This window comes from Acipenser ruthenus, chromosome 14 (genome assembly GCF_902713425.1).
Source record: "Acipenser ruthenus chromosome 14, fAciRut3.2 maternal haplotype, whole genome shotgun sequence".
Taxonomy (NCBI): Eukaryota; Metazoa; Chordata; class Actinopteri; order Acipenseriformes; family Acipenseridae; genus Acipenser; species Acipenser ruthenus.
Genome location: NC_081202.1, coordinates 9,664,122 through 9,683,803, shown reverse-complemented (window position 1 = coordinate 9,683,803; position 19,682 = coordinate 9,664,122). Strand labels below are relative to the sequence as shown.

At 35.1% G+C, this 19,682-nt stretch overlaps 1 protein-coding gene across 1 annotated transcript in view; it reads left to right on the top strand.

The window, feature by feature from the left end:
- LOC117419601 (periphilin-1-like) overlaps positions 1 to 15,845 on the top strand; it is a 61,645-nt gene extending 45,800 nt beyond the window's left edge. Inside the window, exon 10 of the mRNA XM_034032499.3 lies at positions 14,848 to 15,845. Within this exon, the coding sequence (XP_033888390.2) occupies positions 14,848 to 15,033 (186 nt within the window). The 3' untranslated portion in view covers positions 15,034 to 15,845. The remainder of the gene's footprint in view (positions 1 to 14,847) is intronic.
- The last annotated feature ends 3,837 nt before the right edge of the window (positions 15,846 to 19,682 follow it).

Here is a 19,682-nt window from a genome sequence, read left to right as displayed (position 1 = left end):
TTTCGCTTATACTTGACGGTGTACAATATAATGTAATCTTATTATAAAACAAAACTGTTACTTAGTTCCCACTGACACACAACCTTTTAACAAAGTTGCTGGAGTGTATAAATTGAGTTACGATGTTACTGCAAGGCTGTGTGTTAGCGGCTTCTCAATGACCGCATGAAGCATGTGACGCTAGAGATCCAGTATAAACGCCGATCTCAAATACACACCGGGTCTGCTGGCAAATATTGTAAAGAAACGCTGGAGGTGTTTAATTGAAGTTTTATGGTAAGCAGAAACTTCTATCCTGCAAATGTATCCAAAGTTAAGTCCGCCAAATGCTTTCATTTACCTAGGCAAGTTTTCAAAACCATAAACCCTGAAGAAAACCCATCAATCACAGCCAAATTCTTGGATTCCCGTTACCGCAGAAATCTGTTTTTCAAAAGGCAAGCATCTGGAGAGGTGGTATAGAAGTGTTCTAGTTATTTTTTAATGCCATTTGTACTTCAGGTCTCTTAAAACTTAATGGGGCTGACAGTGCAGTTCCTAAACCTGGGTCTTTAGTTTGCAGATATCATGTTTGCCAGAACGCTCTTATAAAAGAGACCTCAGTCTCACTGGGTTTGTTTCTGGTTAAAGAATGAATGAATGAATGAATGAATGAATGAATGAATGAATAAAAATAAACTCCAAAAACAGTAGTGTTTTGATTTGATGATAAAAACAGGAAAAGTAAAATAAAAAATGTGTTCTAAAAATATTAGTAACAGTTTGTCTGTCTACAAGTTACACTGGTAGCTCTTAATGCGGCCAATAAAAGCCCCACCATCACTTAACCGAGTTGCTATCCCCTATAGCTTCTAATCTGATAAATATGTTATTTGGGAAGTGTTAACAAAAATGTTTAACAGTGTCAAGGGAACCCTGTTTAAACACTTTGGTAGTTACTGTTTGCTTAAGGATGTGCCATGTGACCGTGGGGAATAATTTCAATTGTCAGTCATAACACAGTAGTTATATATTTAGATAACCTCAAACACATCGAGATGTGTTTTGAAAATCAGTAAGGTTCACAAATTATTAGAAAAATACTACTTTTATTGCAACAGGGGACTAGTACAACTAATGGGGATATCATTTTTATGATCTGCCCCTATCCTGTGTCGTAATTGGGCATGCAGAGATTTTTAACACTGGCTGTTAAATCCATAGCCATTCATTACTTCGGAATATCAAAATCATTGTCAATTGATAATTTAGGGAACAATATAGACCTTTTAACACAAGTATACCTTGGTCAGTACAATTTTATTGAATGCTACTGAAACTTTTAAAAAAGATATTCCGAATTCTGCTGTTTCAACACCCTGGTTTGAACGGTCGCCTTCCACCCCAGCTTTAGCTGAAAGTCACATTTTCACAGTTCATTTCCAGTTTTTAATAACCACGTGCAAATAATACCTCCGGGGAAATATCGTGGCTCATGTGAATTAGAAAAAACTGCCTATAAGTAGCTGCTCTGTGCATTGAATGATTCAGGGTAGGGTTAAGGTTATCTTTGGCTCAGATAACGAAGACGTGGAGTCGCTTTCCTGTCATGTTAAAATTATTGTTTTTGACAATGCAAGAGCTTGTGATTCAGGCACCATTTTTTGTATTGAACATTTTAATGCTGTGGTGCTACTTTGGATGTTCATTTTTATTTCGTGTTGTGTTTTCACACGGGACACTGCAATTTTTTACTTGCAGAGAATATGTAAGCCCTTTATTAAAGTGGATCAAATGTCACATGTTTTATATATTTTTTTTAAATGTAGTGACTACAAATGTAGTTTTTCATGATATGATTTTGCACTGGACACTGGAGCTTTAAAGTTAAAAGATTTGACATGACAAAACAGGACATACTGTAGCATCTTTCAATTGTATTTTGCCAGTCATTAAATATGTTAACTGCACTTCTTGATTCTTTACCATGACTGTGTGCTGTGCTCAACATTTGAATTTTAAACATTCCAAATTGTAAACGTAATCTGTCTACCTAATGTTAAATACTCCTTCTGCAATAATGCCTGTAATTTCACTCCTGTCTGAGTCAATGCCCCCCCCCCCCCCAACATTGGCCTTCATGACAATTTTACGCCCTCTGGGCGTTGACTCGGCAGAATTCGGTATATATATATTTATATATTTTTGCACCTTTTCCTTGCCTTTATGATTCTTTGCAGTTTATGTTGTTGATCCAATATTGAGTTATCATTTTTCTCCATCTGTCTTTTCCTGTTTAGTGAGCTTGTCTGGAGAATTCCAACTGCCTATACTGGGATAGAACAGACTTCCTCGTTCCTTTCAAATTTGTTAGTAAATCACCTTTCAATTTAGATGATCCTCTCTACTTACTCTGTCTTTGTATGTAGAGTAGGTTAGGCAGCCGAGTTGAAAGATAGCTTTGGTTTGATTGGGGGGGAAAAAGCAAGTCTGTTCAGTGCAAGCAAGTTTCAAATCCAGGTAAAGACCGATTTGGAGAAAACCATTCTCAATGATTTCAAACACCATACAACAACCAGGAAAGGAGAACCAATAAATAAAACGACACTTGAAGATATTGCTTTTTTAAGTGAAGACTTTTCATTCCCCAATGTCAGATTAGAACACCACTAATCCTTTATTTCAGAGTGCAAGGAAGGGTTGAAAGCCTCCCTTTTTCTATTTGCTTTCCATTGCGTTCAGGAAATACTGGTATATTTTTACATACATCAGCCTTTGTCTATTCCGATTTGCCTTAAATCACAACAGGATGTCTGAGTTTTTAATTTATCAGAAGGTCCTGATGTCCTACAATAAAAGCAGAGGTAGTGGTGTGAAATTTCTCAAGGAGAAACAGACATGCCCTGTTTACATTGGATTACATTTCTTAGAGGGTTGTTTGTGATATATAAAGAGTGTTATATAATTGCTGATCTTTTAATATATACAGAGGCAGGCAACCGCATACAAATATTTATTTGGTTTACTTGAAAAGATTAAATGAATAACCGTGGGTTTCAAGTATCAAGTAATTGTCTTTGTTTCTTTATAGACAATTACAGACTTTCTTTTGCATGTTAATAGCCAGGTGGTCCCTTTTATAATCACTAAAGTCATGAATCAAAACCAACTCCAGACACTATCTGGGAACTGCTGCTATTTAAAGGTAAACCACAGGAGTCACTTTTTTCCATTCCTGCACTGGGTTATTTCATGTGAGCTCTGTTTATGTTGATCTCTCTTGTTCTTTAGTCTGCCAATGACCAGGCAACTGCACCTGTGGTCTACAATGTATTCTCTTTATTAAGTGGAAACAGTTAGGGTGAGCGCTGAGGTTTTAAGTTTTTACTGGTTTAATTGTTCGTCTGTGTTGATGTCTAGGTGTTAATAGTGTGGTTTGAATTTGTATGTGAAGAGGTGGTGAATAATTAATGTGTCTGGGTGTGTATTGAAACCTATTATTAAAATGAATATGTAGTTTTGATAACACTTGAAAGAAAAAAAAAAAAAGTTAATTAAGTATATTTTATTGACCCCACATCCAATTGTAAGGTAAAGAAATGCTGGAATGACCCCCATATTTCTTTTGAAAATGAGTATTATTTTATGGAAGTGTATTGAGCTTTACAGACCCTGATTAGCACTAATCCTGGACTACCTTACCTGCAGTAAAGCAACATTAGGTAGTCCAAGATTAGTGCTAATCAGGGTCTGTGAAAGCAGCCATATAGGCAACAAAAGATTTTCATCATAATGGTCTTAATAAAGATCTGATCTAAACAGAAGCAGTTCTTCAAATTAGCTGGTCACAAGGATGGAGCTGGGAGCTTTGTTTGTAACACATTTTCAATAAAGTGGAAGGAAAAAAAGTATACATTTTCAATAAATGCTGTATCTCTATATGTTGAACAAGAAATTTAAAAACATTACACATCTTGTATGTATGTAAGGGTTGTAAATACTTTTAATGTGTAGAAAACACATTTGCTTATTGCTTATTTCTGTGGGTCATGACAGGTCAATAGTTTTTTTTTTTTTAGTGACTTTTTGAAAGGCCCCGTTACACAGATTGAACACATTACCCTGATGTAGAAGTAAATTACCAGTGGTTCTGTTGTTTTTTTTAAAGGGCATTCTTATACACCCTTGTGAAGGGAGCTTGTATATCTTTGTAACTTTGCTGCTGCAGCTTCTGTTATCTAGTAAACCAATTTCAATGTTATGAAAACTCCCTTCACTTTGAAACTCTGACCCAATATGGCTGCTATAATGTGATGATGACTTTACGCTTTGAGATTTTTTTTTTTTCTTCATCTTTTATTCTATAACTTTCTAGATCAAGTTTGACCGTGGGTTTCGTACAAGAAAAATAAAATAAACCCTTTTGGGCAAGAATTTTACAAAGCTGCCCCAGCAATCTTGGGTACAAATACCATTTAAGGTTGTGGCCTTATATTTGCAGGGTTATAAAAACACTTCATGTTAAATGTGTTGGTGACCTTACAGATGTGTTGCTTTAGTAGCCAGTTCTATCCATACGAATTCTGGGCCTGGAAACATATCATTGTATGCTCATTGGCCTGCACTGGACTTTTATAATTTAGCAGGTTACACAGCACTCTTTTGCAGATTTCCTTTTTTTTATCTGCAATGTATAAGGAATATTTTAGAGAATATTTTAGAGTTCCACCTTGTTGGGGGTTATTTTAGTGATCTAAGCATTAGCAGATCTTAAAGTTATAATGTCATAAAAATTCTTACCTATTTTGGACTTCTATTAGCTAGATAAGTTTAAAATGTGCAGTTTTTAAAAGAAACTCTTGTGATCGCTAACATGTATTTTCATTTTAAAACAAATCTCATGAACATGGTCTATTACAGACCTGTTTTTGTATTGCATTTAATGATGTTATAAAGTGGGTCAATATGTTGTAACCATCTAAAGATCTAATTCCGGTTTCCCCCTATCAGCGTCTGTGTTTTTCTATAACATCACATCACTGTTTGCTTTTCAGCCTATCCTGAATGCATGTGGATTATCCCTGGGCTATCTTGATCAGTATTATAATCCTTTAGTAGTTCATGTGTCACTCAGAATTAAGGCCTGTGCTGTGATCTTGCACAGTTTGTACATGTGGAGAATGCCCAAAGGTAAAAATATTAAAAGAAAATCTTTAATGGCGTTAAAGAAAGAACTTGCATTGTACATTTGCTTGACAAGTTTGAGTCTTGTATCGTTTTTCTGCCATGCTTCATATTGTATATCTGGAATGTTCACCCAACGTTTGAGTCAAATTGCATTATGGGGGAAATGGGAGCCACAACCTTATCGTGCTATAAACAATTCCACACTGTAACAGGTCGCGTTGTAACGGGGTAGCACTGTAACAAGTTCTGATAGTTCTTTTTATTTGGGAATTTTCAATCTGATATTAATGATATTCTTATTTAAAACCGTGTAAATGGACCATGTCACTTGATATTTAACTTCAAAAGGGTTTTTTGAACTACAGAATCATATGTAGTTTGTTTGCTAACCTTTTTTTTCAGGCAATAAGGTTACCATCCAGGTGGGAATCTGTAGTTCAAAAACCAATATGATGATCATTATTTTTTGTTTTGGACTTCTGAAGTTACAAATATATAATGACCCTCAAATTGCAAGCTGGTAGTTTTTTCAATTAAATTTATGTCTGTGTCATAGCAATCCTATCTGATCAGTCTGAGAGGAAAGGCCTGGGCTGTTCATGAAGATACGGTGGTAGTTCTATCGCAGTATAGAGCACATTTCTGTTTAATTGCACAGTCCTGTCAAGTCTAATAAACTCACTTAACATTTTTACCAGAGCTTTCTCTAAATCTTGATACATAAAAAGATTTTAGCTGATATTGACTGCTGAATAATGTTCATTTTCATTAAAAACTCACATCTCCATATCTTGACCTGTACCAACATGTACGGAGAAGGAAAAAATAGAACAGTAAAAGTTTTTTAAAGTTAAACAGATGCTCTTTACTATATTCCCTTTTGTGTAACAGCCCACAGCAACAATTATTTCCAGGTCCTTTATTACTAGAACCCCTGCTGACAGCTGAGCAAATTTAAACACCAGACTGTGTGGAATTACTGTCTCGGTCTTAAATATCACTTTACAGACCTTTAGTCACCCCCGACCCCTTATGGGCCCTATTTTTGTACATAAATTGACTAAAGCTATGGTTTTTTTTAGGCAGGTGTAGTCAGTGCTGGTATAGCCCCGATTTTCGTAAATGACGAAGTGTTTAATTAGGGGGTTAACCATCTAAATCACTTATGCTTGTCTTGATGACTAAATTCTCTCCTATAGGAACATTGGATTTTGACGTGTCAATGTAGGTGTGATTTTCTAAACCTGTTGTCACTAACGTGCTCATTGACTAGGTAGAATATCAATTAGGATGGTAATGAGCAGACGGGGCTCAGAATCGCCTACATTTAGTTTTTTAGGCGTTTGTAAAGGTCATTTGTGTTTCTGAAACACGTCTCTGGTTTTGGAGAAAATAAAAAACAGAAAACCTCATTTTTTGTCTGAGGAAGTAGAAATACTTGTTGATGCAGTTCATTTTCTTTTTATATAAAATCTTCCCGCAAGTCAAATGATCAACAGATCCCGTGACCATACAAAAAAGAGGATAGGATAACGTTTTGAATCCCCACAATTGTATACAATTTTTCTTTTGCTTTTTGTGACAACAGTGTAGTTTTTGGAAAGCATGTATATTTATGCATGCGCAGTCACTTCAGTCACTATTTTGGACATGGTAGACTGGCTTCTACCAGAGTTGCCTCTGATGGATCTTTGATAAGGAGGATATTTTAAGCCAAAATGAAAAATAAATCAGAAAGTCCTAAAAGCCTGATTCAAGACATGTAAATGCTTTGAGAATCGCATGTAGGGATATGTTGGCTAATGTAACTAGCTGTGAAAAACTTAAATGGACAACTTTAACCAGCAAAATCCCTGGAAGCACCTCTTACACAAGTCACTGTCCTAAACTACTAAAAACATGCTTAAATCCCTTAGTCTATAAGTTTAATTTCTAAGTTTCCATGCTATTGAGATGGCCTCCACCCACAACTTTAACCCTTGTACAGTTTGAATGAGACATTGGTGCAAGCACCTTCCTGTGTGGCCCATGTATCCACAATTTTGAAGATTTTTGTATGCTCTCCCATAAGGAGAATTAACCTAATCCTTCATAGGTCAGCTGCACCCTTCCTGTTCTGAATATAACAAGGACTGTGTTGTGCAGTACCAACAGATCAAGGAAATGGCTTCCCAACGCATTCTATTTTTTTTTTATATATATAAATAAAACTGCCCTGGGTGAGGCTCTTCCTTTCACACAAAACAAATGATTTCCTGTTTAGACCTCAATATGCTACTTGGGTCTTAAGAAAGGTCACTATTCCAGGAATGCCATGGGGAATCATGTGACTTAAGTTTCACCTTGTTTTTTTTTAAAGGGTGCTTGTCAGTGCATTGTGTAAGCAACATTTCACATGCTATTTCAAGTACATTGCTGAATCCAATAAAGAAAATGTAATAAGTTGAAAATCTAATTTGTTGGTTAACCAGAGTGCATCAAATGAAGTCCTTTTTAAATGTTGTATTTATCCAGCACAAAAGCAGTATGTGGCACTTATTTATGAATTTGTTTACTGTATAAGAGATATAAAAAAAGAATGCTAATTTGCTAATATTCTGAAATGCTTAAAAAAAAACTAACAAATGAGAGTATTTAACAATTATACTTAGTTCTGGCATTTAAAGGATCAGTAGTTTTAACCTACCCTAAAGGAACTATGCCACCCACATTGTTACTTTAACTCACAGATGTTGATAACTTTAATACTTATGTTTAATTAAGCCTTTACCTAAAATTGAGGGTGTTCCTCCATATATAAGTGGACAGGGTCCGGAAAAGATATATTTTTTTATTATCCCACGCCACTGTGGGCATATTGGAAAGGGACAGATAGGGTTAAACAGTATGGCTTTATTAACCCTGAGGTTAGTAGATGCAGTAATATTACCCTTGCGCACATCTGTTTGTATAGAAGCCAGTAAGATTAAGGCCACACACAAACCAGTCTCCAAGGGCCTGTATGTTGGTGTTAGAATACTGTTATTATGTTGGTTGATTGGTTTGGTTGAATTTTTCTCTAGTTAAGCCATAAAACAGGATATCTTTGACTTTTCTCACATAGGTTACTTATGCCTGGCCTCTTAAGTCAGTTGCTCGCCAGTCATTGTAAAATTTGTGATATGATCTGGAGTCTGTAATAGGTAAAGATTTGGATTGACTGGACCATTTGTCAAAGATATACTTCAGATTAAACCACTGTTATTTTAGTATTATGCAGTAGGTGGTCATAAGCACATCCATTGCATGTGATGACTTTATTTGATTTGTGGTCTGTGAATGCAAATTCTTTGCACTGTACGTCCCCTGATGAATACAATAGCAAACTTGCATATCGTAATGCCATTTGTACATTATACCAAACTAATTATTTGTTAGATTAATATTTCCCCTACATCTCAAGTCTTTTTAATGAGTACATTTAAAGTACACTTATGTAACAACATGTCCCGGTAATGTACAGTGTTGTTTACAAGACCTTTTTTTTTTTTTTTTTTTAATTAAATTAAGAAACTGGAATAAAGTTTTGTCTACGTAGTTTTACACTCAATTCCATAATGTTATTAGTGGATTCATGTTATGTTTTAATGGGAAGCATAACAGTTTTCTTCATTTGCTGTTTAAAAAAATTGTGAATGCATTGTTGCTTTTCAGTTGGAGCACATTTGTTCTATTTTTTATATTGCAATATTCTGGATGCCAGTTTGCAATAATTATTTGAAATGTATTTCCTGTGAATTCAAAAGTAAACTGAGCCAAGTTATATCTTTGTTGCCAGAAAACCACTTTTAACAACAAATACAATGACAGGAACCATAAAAAAGAAATAGAAGGCCCTGTGTACTGTGGAGCCTGGACATATTTGTCTTTTTTTGAAGTGTTGATCTTTTGGATTTACATTTTTCATTTCTTTTTTTTTTTTTTAGAAACAGATTTGTTTATTTTATTTACTAAAAAAAACAATATATAAAGTGTATCAGATGCAGACTCCCTTTTTCCTCTGACACCAGCTCAGATTTCAAATGTTAGACTGCCAGTGGTGGTTTAATGCAGTTCTATAAAGTAGTAAACCTAGTAAGCATTTTGTTTTGTGGAAACCCATGTGTTTTTATTTAATTCTTAACATTCATTATTTCACATCTTTAAAACACAAAGCCAGAACTCAGTTTATTTCAGCTACTGCAGTCACTCTGTTTTTATCACACTGATTTTAAAACTGAGTGGCATCCAAAAATATAACACATCTGTTTATTTATATGACTTTTTAAAACAAGGAGGCCTTGACTTTGTAAATGAGTTGGTAGTTTCTGCCCTAAGAAACCTGAACATCATTGTAATATTGAAGTCAAGATACAACTAGCATCCCTGTTTTCTGGTTGACCTGTTATAACTAAAAGATCTAACAAGCAGTACATGTTAGGGAAATGTACACCACACTGCTATGTGTTCATGAAATCAATCCTTTGAGTGCATGGTTCATTCTCAGCAAATAACAGTTCCTAATTATGAAAACATTGCAGCCTCAACATGGTCTTCAGGAAGTTGTATAACCAAACCAAATTGATGCCATAGTGAAGCAGACCTCAAATATTTGTTTTTGGTTATTACACAATGTTGTTCCATAGAATGTTAACATTTTTATGTAAATTTTTACAACTAGTCTGTTACCCAAGCACTTTCTCGGACAGTATTGTCCCTTTTCAGTTAAACAGATGCAAAACAAAAACGCATTGCTTTCAATACAGAACAAAAAACACAACTTGTGTCAAGGATTGATTATGCAGACACATGGGAAAAGCCAGTGCCTGTAGGATTAGCAAAAGCACTAGAAGTTCAGAGGTTATGAGAATCACTTGGACACAAAAGTAGGTACATTTATCTTTTCCTTGTTTCTGCAGAAAAAACACTGAATTGTTTAAAGAGCAAAGACCTTTGGGTTGGCGTGATGATATAATGTGGAAATCATCTGGCATTCTTGACGTTTAGGAGCCAAAATCAACACTTTCCATCAGTTATTGAAGGAAAGTTTAATTTCAATCTGACAAAAGGACATTGTGATATCTATTACATGACACATTTGGGACAGTTTACCTCTGGTCAAGACCTTAAAGTTCTGTTGGGGCAATGATTATGGAAGCCCTGTGCTGTAGGTTTATATAACATACACCAGTGCTGTTTGAGGTTTTTATAACGGCAATGTGAAAGCAGCCTTAAACCTGCTCTACATGACTGATCAAACAGAATGCGTTTTAGTCGTTGTGTTACCTTTGGGTGACAAAGGGGCATTGAGCCAACACCTGCGATGCTCATTGGCTTTATTAAAGTGTTTTAACAGCCATTCTGCTGGGCAGTGAAGCTGCTATTGTATCAGGAAAGTTGTAAAAGGTCTGGTGTGACTGTCTTTCAGCAGGTTGCTAACATGTTTAACACCTATTTTATTGTCCTGTGTCTAAACACACCTGTTTAAAATCACGCACCCCTTAAATCCCACTCTTAAGTAAACTAGTGTTTTGTTAAAGTTCATCTTCACAGACAGGCTCTTTCATTTTAAAGGTCTTGGTTACATTGGTCAAGCAAGCAAAGCTGAGGGATACTTTCTTCTGTAAATCTCTTTAAATCAATTCTTTGAAACAAGTACTTGCTCTGGAAGATTTCCCCATACCTAACATTTATTGCCTTCCTTCAAGTACTTCACAAGGACACAGCTGGAGCACCTTTGTGCATCTGATATAAAGTGTTGTTCTTTCTACCTTTTATAAACGAATATGTTCCCTTTACCAGCCCATAACTAATTTATCTATTTTTTATTATTATTCTTTGAAAAACCATTGCAAAGCAATTTTATTAAATTACTGTTACATAAACACTGAAATATTCTGATGTACAAGCATTTGGGCTGCATTAACCTTTCTCACTTTTATCTCTCCTTTTATGATTTGAGTGTTTTGAAGTAATCAATCAAACCAAAACCAAGCAGTCATTCATAAATTCAATTCAACTGTCATCTCCCTGGCTCAAACAAGATTGGCCCAGTTACATTATCTTTTCAACCTATCCAGTGTTATAGTGCTGTAGTTACTTGGTGGCTTTTCTGACAAGTTTAAAAATGTTATACTTCACTGAACCTACTGTTCAGGACTAGGTAAACCTAGGAATTAATTGTTCAAGCTAAATATTCAGAGACATGCGACAGAGAAGGCTTGGTGTTCTGGAAGACCCTATAGGTCCTCACTGGAGTAATGTGTTACTGACCATGTGATTTTTTTTAGCAGCCATTTTCTGGCCATAAAATCTTTAGCCAAGGAAGCTGCAGAGTAGGAGCAATTTTAGGCAGTCTGTGGTTTAATGATGGACTCCAGACAGAAGATGTACCCTTCCAGTGAGAAGCAGGGGTTTTGAATCCAGCAGTTCTTTGTCAGTACCAGGATCTCATTGTGAGCATTTAACACTGCTTCACAGCCTGAATTCATGCCAATGGAGGACTCTGCTGTCTTCATCTCTTTGTTGCAAGTTTTGAGTGATTTGTAGCCAAGTGAACGTGTTCATCTCTTACAGTAACCAGGAAATTGATATTTGAACATTTTTACTTTATCATCAGCATTAACCAGTTATGTACATCTAGGCTACAAATTAGAAATATTTTTGGATTGCAACATGTATACAGCTGAAAAATAGTCATTTTCAAATCTTGACCCTGTAGACATTTTAATGTTGGTTGAGTTTTTAATCTATACATCATTATTAATAAAAAAAATAGAATGTAATATCTGTTTAATAATAGTAAGACATATGATTTTTTTAAATAATTTGTTTGTTATAGAGCCTAGCAGAAAGTTGTTGCCTTTTCACCTTATGTTTGTCAATTTTTATGCATGTTTCAATTAAGTCCATAATGAGACTGGGTGCTAAATGGCACAGAGGGTCCCAGGATCTCCCTTCACATTTCATTATCACTTTAACACAAGTGTATTGTTTACTTTGTGTCTGTGTTGTATTTATTTATTTTTTTATATAATGTTATAAACAAGTTCAGGCATGCTAATGAATAGAATTTGCTTAAATTGAAAACTTAATTCCATCTCAGTGTCTGTTGGGTTTTCCAAACTTGACCTGCTAAAATATTAAGATATGTGACAAATGTTAGCAGCCCCATAATACGGGGGAATAAATTCTTGAATGAAAGTGTTGTACTCAGGATGTAAGTAATTTACTTATCTAATGGCTGTGGTAGATAAATTTTGCTTCGGGAGCTTTTTGCAGCTTCCACATCCATCCCAAGAGTTATTCAAATAAAGCCTGGTCTTTCGTTGTACTTTTTACCTGCAAGTGTAAACTCCCCTATTTAATTGAAAGCTTTGTGCTTTGACTGGTATAACTGTTCTATTAGTGGCTTCAACCAATCAAATAGCTGTTTAAGTCTATTAGAGGTAATACTACAAACCTCTTCAGTACTAAACCTGTTACAAACAGTGGTCCACATACTGTAAGTGCATAATCCCATATCAGATTTACCAAAACTTCTAAATGTTTATTCTTTACCATTTCCTAGAGTGACACACTGTTTGCATCAAGCTTCTAGTTAGCAAGATTTACACAGGATTACCTTTTAAAACAGGGTACATCCAGTATGGTGCTGATAGTTGAGTATTTATTTTTCAATGAATTGTGTTAAGGAATGTAAAACTGCAAACACTGGTACTGTCAGGATTGAAACTGTATATTGGCCACATAAAGGGTTTAAATAAATAAATACACGTACCCCCTTTTAATGCATGAGATGTAATGAGAACAAAGGAATCTGTTTACTCACAGCTTCTGTCAAGTGTTGGGACAGTAGGGCATGCCCACACCCAATTGGAAACACACTTCAAAGTGAAGGAGATACAAGTCTAATTACATTAAGGGGTTAAATCAGATTTAATCTGAGGGAAAATCTAATTCCTGTGGTATTATCTGACAATGACATGTTATCTGTTATCTTAAAGTAACCAAGGATATAATTGTTAGGTTTTGGAACTTTTGTGGTATTTTAACTCTTGTGTGGTATTTTAAAGCTGAGGAGTATTCTATTATTTTATATAGGATGTTTTAGCTTTAAAATAATGTAATACAAAAGAGTTTGGCATTCATCTATTTATTATGTTTTTTTTTTTATGTATTCTGATATTCTTAAATATCAAAATACAAAAAAAAAAACCACTAACAGATGATAAAATATTTCTAGGTTAAACTGAATAAACCAATAACGTCATACATGCTAGTCTGTCTGGGTGACAGTATATCAACTATTCATTTCTGTTAAGTTCAATACTATTTATGCTAACACAGTGTTAAATGCTGTACCTTATTAATACAGAGTTAAAAGTGCTGCTTTTTTTTATTTAGTGTAATATACAATGTACATCTACAACTTTATAAATAGTACATTGCATGTGTACATTGTATTTACTAGGGGTGTGCCAGTACCCTTATTTGCCTTAAAAAAAAAAAAAAATGGAAGTAATTAGGTATTAAGTAAATGGAATAAAACGTGTTAATTGCGCAACACAAAACAACGTGGTTCCTCGGGTTCCCTTGTTTACACAATTATTGAGTATCAAGCAATACTAATCTGACAGTTATTATTTAATATAGAACCTGTCACGATCAAACTAACAAACTCATTTATATTTCATAACCGATTCATTTGTCTGACCTTTCTGAAATCTTTTTTTTTTTATTATTGTTTTTACTTTCCTTAATTTTCTCTGCAGTGAATTGTGTTATTCTAGTTCTGGGCAAGGTGTATCTGATTAAAATCGACGAAGAAATACATATTCAGTTTTCACAGCGGTAGCTCACGTTTACTTGCTAGTTTTGCAACATATTTTCATTGTCAGTTTATGGTCTCAGTATGACAGTAAAAACATGAGGTTTTTTTGTTTTGAAATCAACACATTAATAAATAGGTGTGTTTTGATTTATTTTATACCTGCTGGTAATAGAGTATCATCACACCCCTCGTATTTAAGGAGGCAGTGTGGTCCAGTGCTTAGAGTCCAGGGCTTGTAACCGGAAGGTCACCTGTTGAAATCCCACCTCTGCCACTGACTGACTCACTGTGTGACCCTGAGCAAGTCTCTTAACCTGCTTGTGCTCCATCCTGCAGATGAGATGTTAAATCAATGTCCTATTGTAAGTGACTCTGCATACAGTGCACAGTTCACAGCCTATCTACGTAAAGCGCTTTGTGATGGTGGTCCACTATGAAAGGCGCTATATAAAAATAAAGATATTATTATTATTATTATTATTATTATTATTATTATTATTAACAACTATACTTTTATACATATGAGCCCAGTTAGAAATTCAGTGTTGGTTGTGCACTGGTTTTGATCCTGGTTCCGGAGACTTAATGCTGTTTTGAAGAGCTGGTTAAACTAATTCAAGAAAACAAAAAAACAGTCCATTTACTGTACATTTCAATACATTGTTGACTAATTTAAGTGCTACAAACAAGTCCATCTCTTTTTATACAGAACCCATAAGTATTTGTAACAATTCCCAACTCCTGCTGCTTTAAAACTAGTAAGCTGTGTCTGGATTTTCAAGCAGGGAGTAAAAATAAAATCCATCATTTTCTATTGTGTTTGCTTGCAGGTTTATAGACAAGACTGTGAGACGTTTGGGATGGTTGTGAAGATGCTGGTTAATAAAGATCCAACTCTGGAGAAACAAGTGCAGTTATCTTTGAGAGAGAACCTGCGTGAGATCGGAGAACGATGCATTGAAGAAATTAAGAATTTTATTTCAGAATATGATAATGCTCCTGCCCAACCAGAATGAATAGACAAAAATATCGGGTATGTTTTTACATAATTGACTGTTACATTACTATTGGAACTAATGTGTTATTCAAAGGAGATAGATTAACACAATACTATCAGGTAACATACAGACTTAATTTACTCATCTGACATTAATTGTTTGAGGGGGGAAATGGCTCTACATTGTTTAAGTTTGAAACCAGAAATGTTATTCAGAAACTGACTGCAGCAAGTTTGGCAATAACATTTTAAAACACAGTGAATTCCTTGGCAAGCTGCTTCTATGTTTATTAAAGCAATTTACCATAAGAGCCTGGATATAGTTTTATTTCTAAAATTGAAAACCACAGAGGGAAAGAGGAAGAAAAGTTTCATTATAGTCTGATTTTAAACCCCTCGCATTACATTCCTTACCCTTTTTAATCTTTATTTATTTTGCTAAAGTTTAGATTGTTACATTTCTACAGTGTTAAGTATAAAATACTTGTTTTAATCCTAGTTCTGCCAAAGAAAATTAACTCCAGAGACCCATTCAATAGTTTGATTGTTCTGTTGTAAAATCTTGCTGAATGCATAACAGTATTGGGATGTATGGTTGTTGTAAAGAACATTGGTCAGCATACAGTGTCTATTTTGAAACCACTCATGTATTATGGATTTATTATTGTGGGTTTAAAGAGAAGTATTTACCTGCTGTTCTAGATTTTTTTGTGACTGAGGTTTGCTTATTTCATATTTTCATTTTTAGTATTACTTTTTTTTTTTTTTTAAACAAGAAAAATGGAAAGCAAGTTTTAAACTGACAATGGTAATAAACATTGTATAAAGTTATTTGGATGTGTGTAATTTGTGACTCACGGTTGTACTAGTACAGTACATGAACCTGGAATATTTACCTAAAGCAGCAGTAAGCATCAAACAGGTTGTTCAGATTGATAAACCTGCTTGTATTTCATGTCTAAAGCAAGCAAGCACTTTGTTTTTCTGAACATTTATTTACTTGATTGTATTTAGTATCTACTGATGTTTTTGTCTTCCACTACACTATTAAATGATACATTTAAAAAAAAAAAAAAAAAAGAAAAAATAATTATACCCCTTTCACACATATGCTGATACTGAGCCGTCTCGGATGTTTCAGTTTTTGTTCTAAAATACCCATTCACACAGCATGAAATTGTGTAATCTATGCCGGTATAATGCCGTCATAACCCTTACGCAGCCAAAGGGATCATGCGACTACAACTTCCAAGCCTCTCAGTCAACAGATCGTTTTCATGGCAACAGAATGAATAACAAATTAATGAACATCTAACTTCAAACCAACTTTACCACGGTAAATTTCCCTGCATTTTGTTTCCTTTTAATTTTCAGTTATATTGTACAATGCAAAAAACCTGTTGTGTCAAATTGCAGGAGCTTCAGGCACAATATAGGTCACATGGTATTGCAAAGAAGGCAATCCAATATATATTTAAGAGTCCAGCTCTTCAGGCAGAGAGCGAAAATACAGTGGGTGCTGGTATTCTTTGCTATAAATAAAGGATGCTCGACTTGGGTAATGGAACTCCAACATGGTAATGTATTTTGCAACCAAATACTCCCAAGATTTTCAGATAGTGAGTGGAAAAAAAAACATTTCTGCATAGGAAGATAAACATTGGAGTACCTGGCTGAATAACTGCATCCGTTATAGTCACGTGGGATGTTGACTTTTAATCCACGCCCACTATAGCGCTTCAGTGCCAGCATAGCATTTCACACAGGTAGAGTTAAGATGGTTGTTCAGAGACGGCTCTGTGACGGTAGAAAGCAATTCACACAGACCAGAATGACGCATCAGTGCCGGTTCTGCACCGTCATAACTCATTTGTGTGAAGGGTATTAGCATCTCCTTGCAAAAAAATCTTCAGTGGTACCTACTACTGCTATTCGGTGGTACTAGAGTAAGAACATAAGAACGTTTACAAACGAGAGGAGGCCATTCAGCCCATCTTGCTCGTTTGGTTGTTAGTAGCTTATTGATCCCAGAATCTCATCAAGCAGCTTCTTGAAGGATCCCAGGGTGTCAGCTTCAACAACATTACTGGGGAGTTGGTTCCAGACCCTCAATTCTCTGTGTAAAAAAGTGCCTCCTATTTTCTGTTCTGAATGCCCCTTTATCTAATCTCCATTTGTGACCCCTGCTCTTTGTGTCTTTTTTCAGGTCAAAAAAGTCCCCTGGTCAACATTGTCTATACCTTTTAAGGTTTTGAATGCTTGAATCAGATCACTGCGTATTCTTTGTTCAAGACTGAATAGATTCAGTTCTTTTAGCCTGTCTGCATACAACATGCCTTTTAAACCTGGGATAATTCTGGTTGCTCTTCTTTGCACTCTTTCTAGAGCAGCAATATCCTTTTTGTAACGAGGTGACCAGAACTGAACACAATGTTCTAGGTGAAGTCTTACTAATGCATTGTAAAGTTTTAACATTACTTCCCTTGATTTAAATTCAACACTTCTCACAATATATCCGAGCATCTTGTTAGCCTTTTTTATAGCTTCCCCACATTGTCTAGATGAAGACATTTCTGAGTCAACATAAACTCCTAGGTCTTTTTCATAAATTCCTTCTTCAATTTCAGTATCTCCCATATTATATTTATAATGCACATTTTTATTTCCTGCGTGCAGTACTTTACACTTTTCTCTATTAAATGTCATTTGCCATGTGTCTGCCCAGTTCTGAATGCTGTCTAGATCGTTTTGAATGACCTTTGCTGCTGCGTTTGCCACGCCTCCTATTTTTGTGTTGTCTGCAAATTTAACAAGTTTGCTTACTATACCAGAATCTAAATCATTAATGTAGATTAGGAATAGCAGAGGACCTAATACTGATCCCTGTGGTACACCACTGGACGTCACTCCATTTTGAGGTTTCTCCTCTAATCAGTACTTTCTGTTTTCTACATGTTAACCACTCCCTAATCCATGTGCATGCATTTCCTTGAATCCCTACTGTGTTCAGTTTGAGCATTAATGTTTTATGCAGGACTTTGTCAAAAGCTTTCTGGAAATCTAAATAAACCATGTCGTATGCTTTGCAATTATCCATTGTCGATGTTGCATCCTCAAAAAAATCAGGCAGGTTAGTTAGATACGATCTCCCTTTTCTAGTGCAGTGTGAAGCAACTTACTATGTTTGCCGTACAACCTAAAAAGTACAATTCTAAAAGGGTTTGGATAAATTAAATGCTGTGATTGGTATAAGATTACATGACTGTAGTAAGAAATTCTTACACACAACTACAGGCAAATCACCTCTGAAGATCAATCAATTCCCTTGGATTTGTTTTCTGTAAAATATCAATCTCATCAGTAAGGGCAATAGTTTCTGTAAAAACCCTGTATCAAATTGCTGTAGACTGCAGGACCTAAAATCAGGGTGGAGATTAGTTGAATTGGCTCATAAGAAAGGGGCAGTGTGTGAAAAAAATAAACCTTTAAGTTCATATTTAAGAATATGGTATAAAAAAAAGTTAACTACATTACGGTAATTGCAAACATCCATGTGTTACAACCTTTGGCACGACTGCCTCACTGACTGGGAGATTCTGGAGAAGTTGAACTAATGTTGAGAAGAGATGTAGGCAGTGTGTTTGGAGGAATAAACCTTACCAAAGTCTATAAAACATGTAAACAAGCAATTATATTTGTAGTTTTTCAAACAGCACAAAAAAAAAAAAAAATCCTTGAATATTTAGCCATTTTAAAAGCACACTGACCCACTACATGCATACTTAAGATAAGGCCCATGTCTTAGGGCAAACCTGGTAGTGGGCTATTTCTTATCTAACTGTGACTTTTTAAAAATGTATTAATACTTGTATACAATATATTTAAATAAAGTCATTGCTGCAAAATTGGACAAGTTCTTTTCGGAAAATAAATGTTTCTCTGCAGATTTTCAGCAATTTTACTGCAGATGTCCATGGAGACTACTTGTAGTTTTTTGTTCTTTCAAGGTTAGTTTCTGGAAATACACAGCCTTACTTTTGTACTGCAAGGAAAGTTGATGAACACATATGTTTTTTTTTTAGTTGTGACCTCCAGCTATGGAATTCTGTAGCTGTAGGATAGTAGGCATTCACGGTTTACAAAAATTAAAAACGCATGTGGTTGGTTTGGCTGAAAGTTATAATTTAAGTATTCTATCTTACTCTTATCCTGTCATTTGAAAATGAACAATTCTAAACACATTTTCCGTTAGCATTCAGGAAACGGAAACGCAATGAAGGGGGACGTCTAATGATGACATTCGATCGTACGATGAGCCACACTCTACCTGTTCCTCAGTGGCTTGGAAATGCAATGTATTAAAATGAAAGGGCATGATGACATGTAGACATTCCAGGCATCAAACTCGACAATAAATTATCCATTAGAGTCTAATTAACACATTTGCAATGGAAATGAAATGCCATGAAGAGGACACAAGACTTGTCAATCTCCAACACAGTGCATTAGCTCTGGTTTTTACAATCATTTGGAATCATTAAATGAGAGTAACAAAATGCAAAGCACATATGCATTTAAATGTTAGTTTATTACTGTTCTGAAATAAGTCAAGCCAAGCACTGATGCTTTTGATAAGAAGCACTGTACAGCAGGGTTAGGCAATGTCAG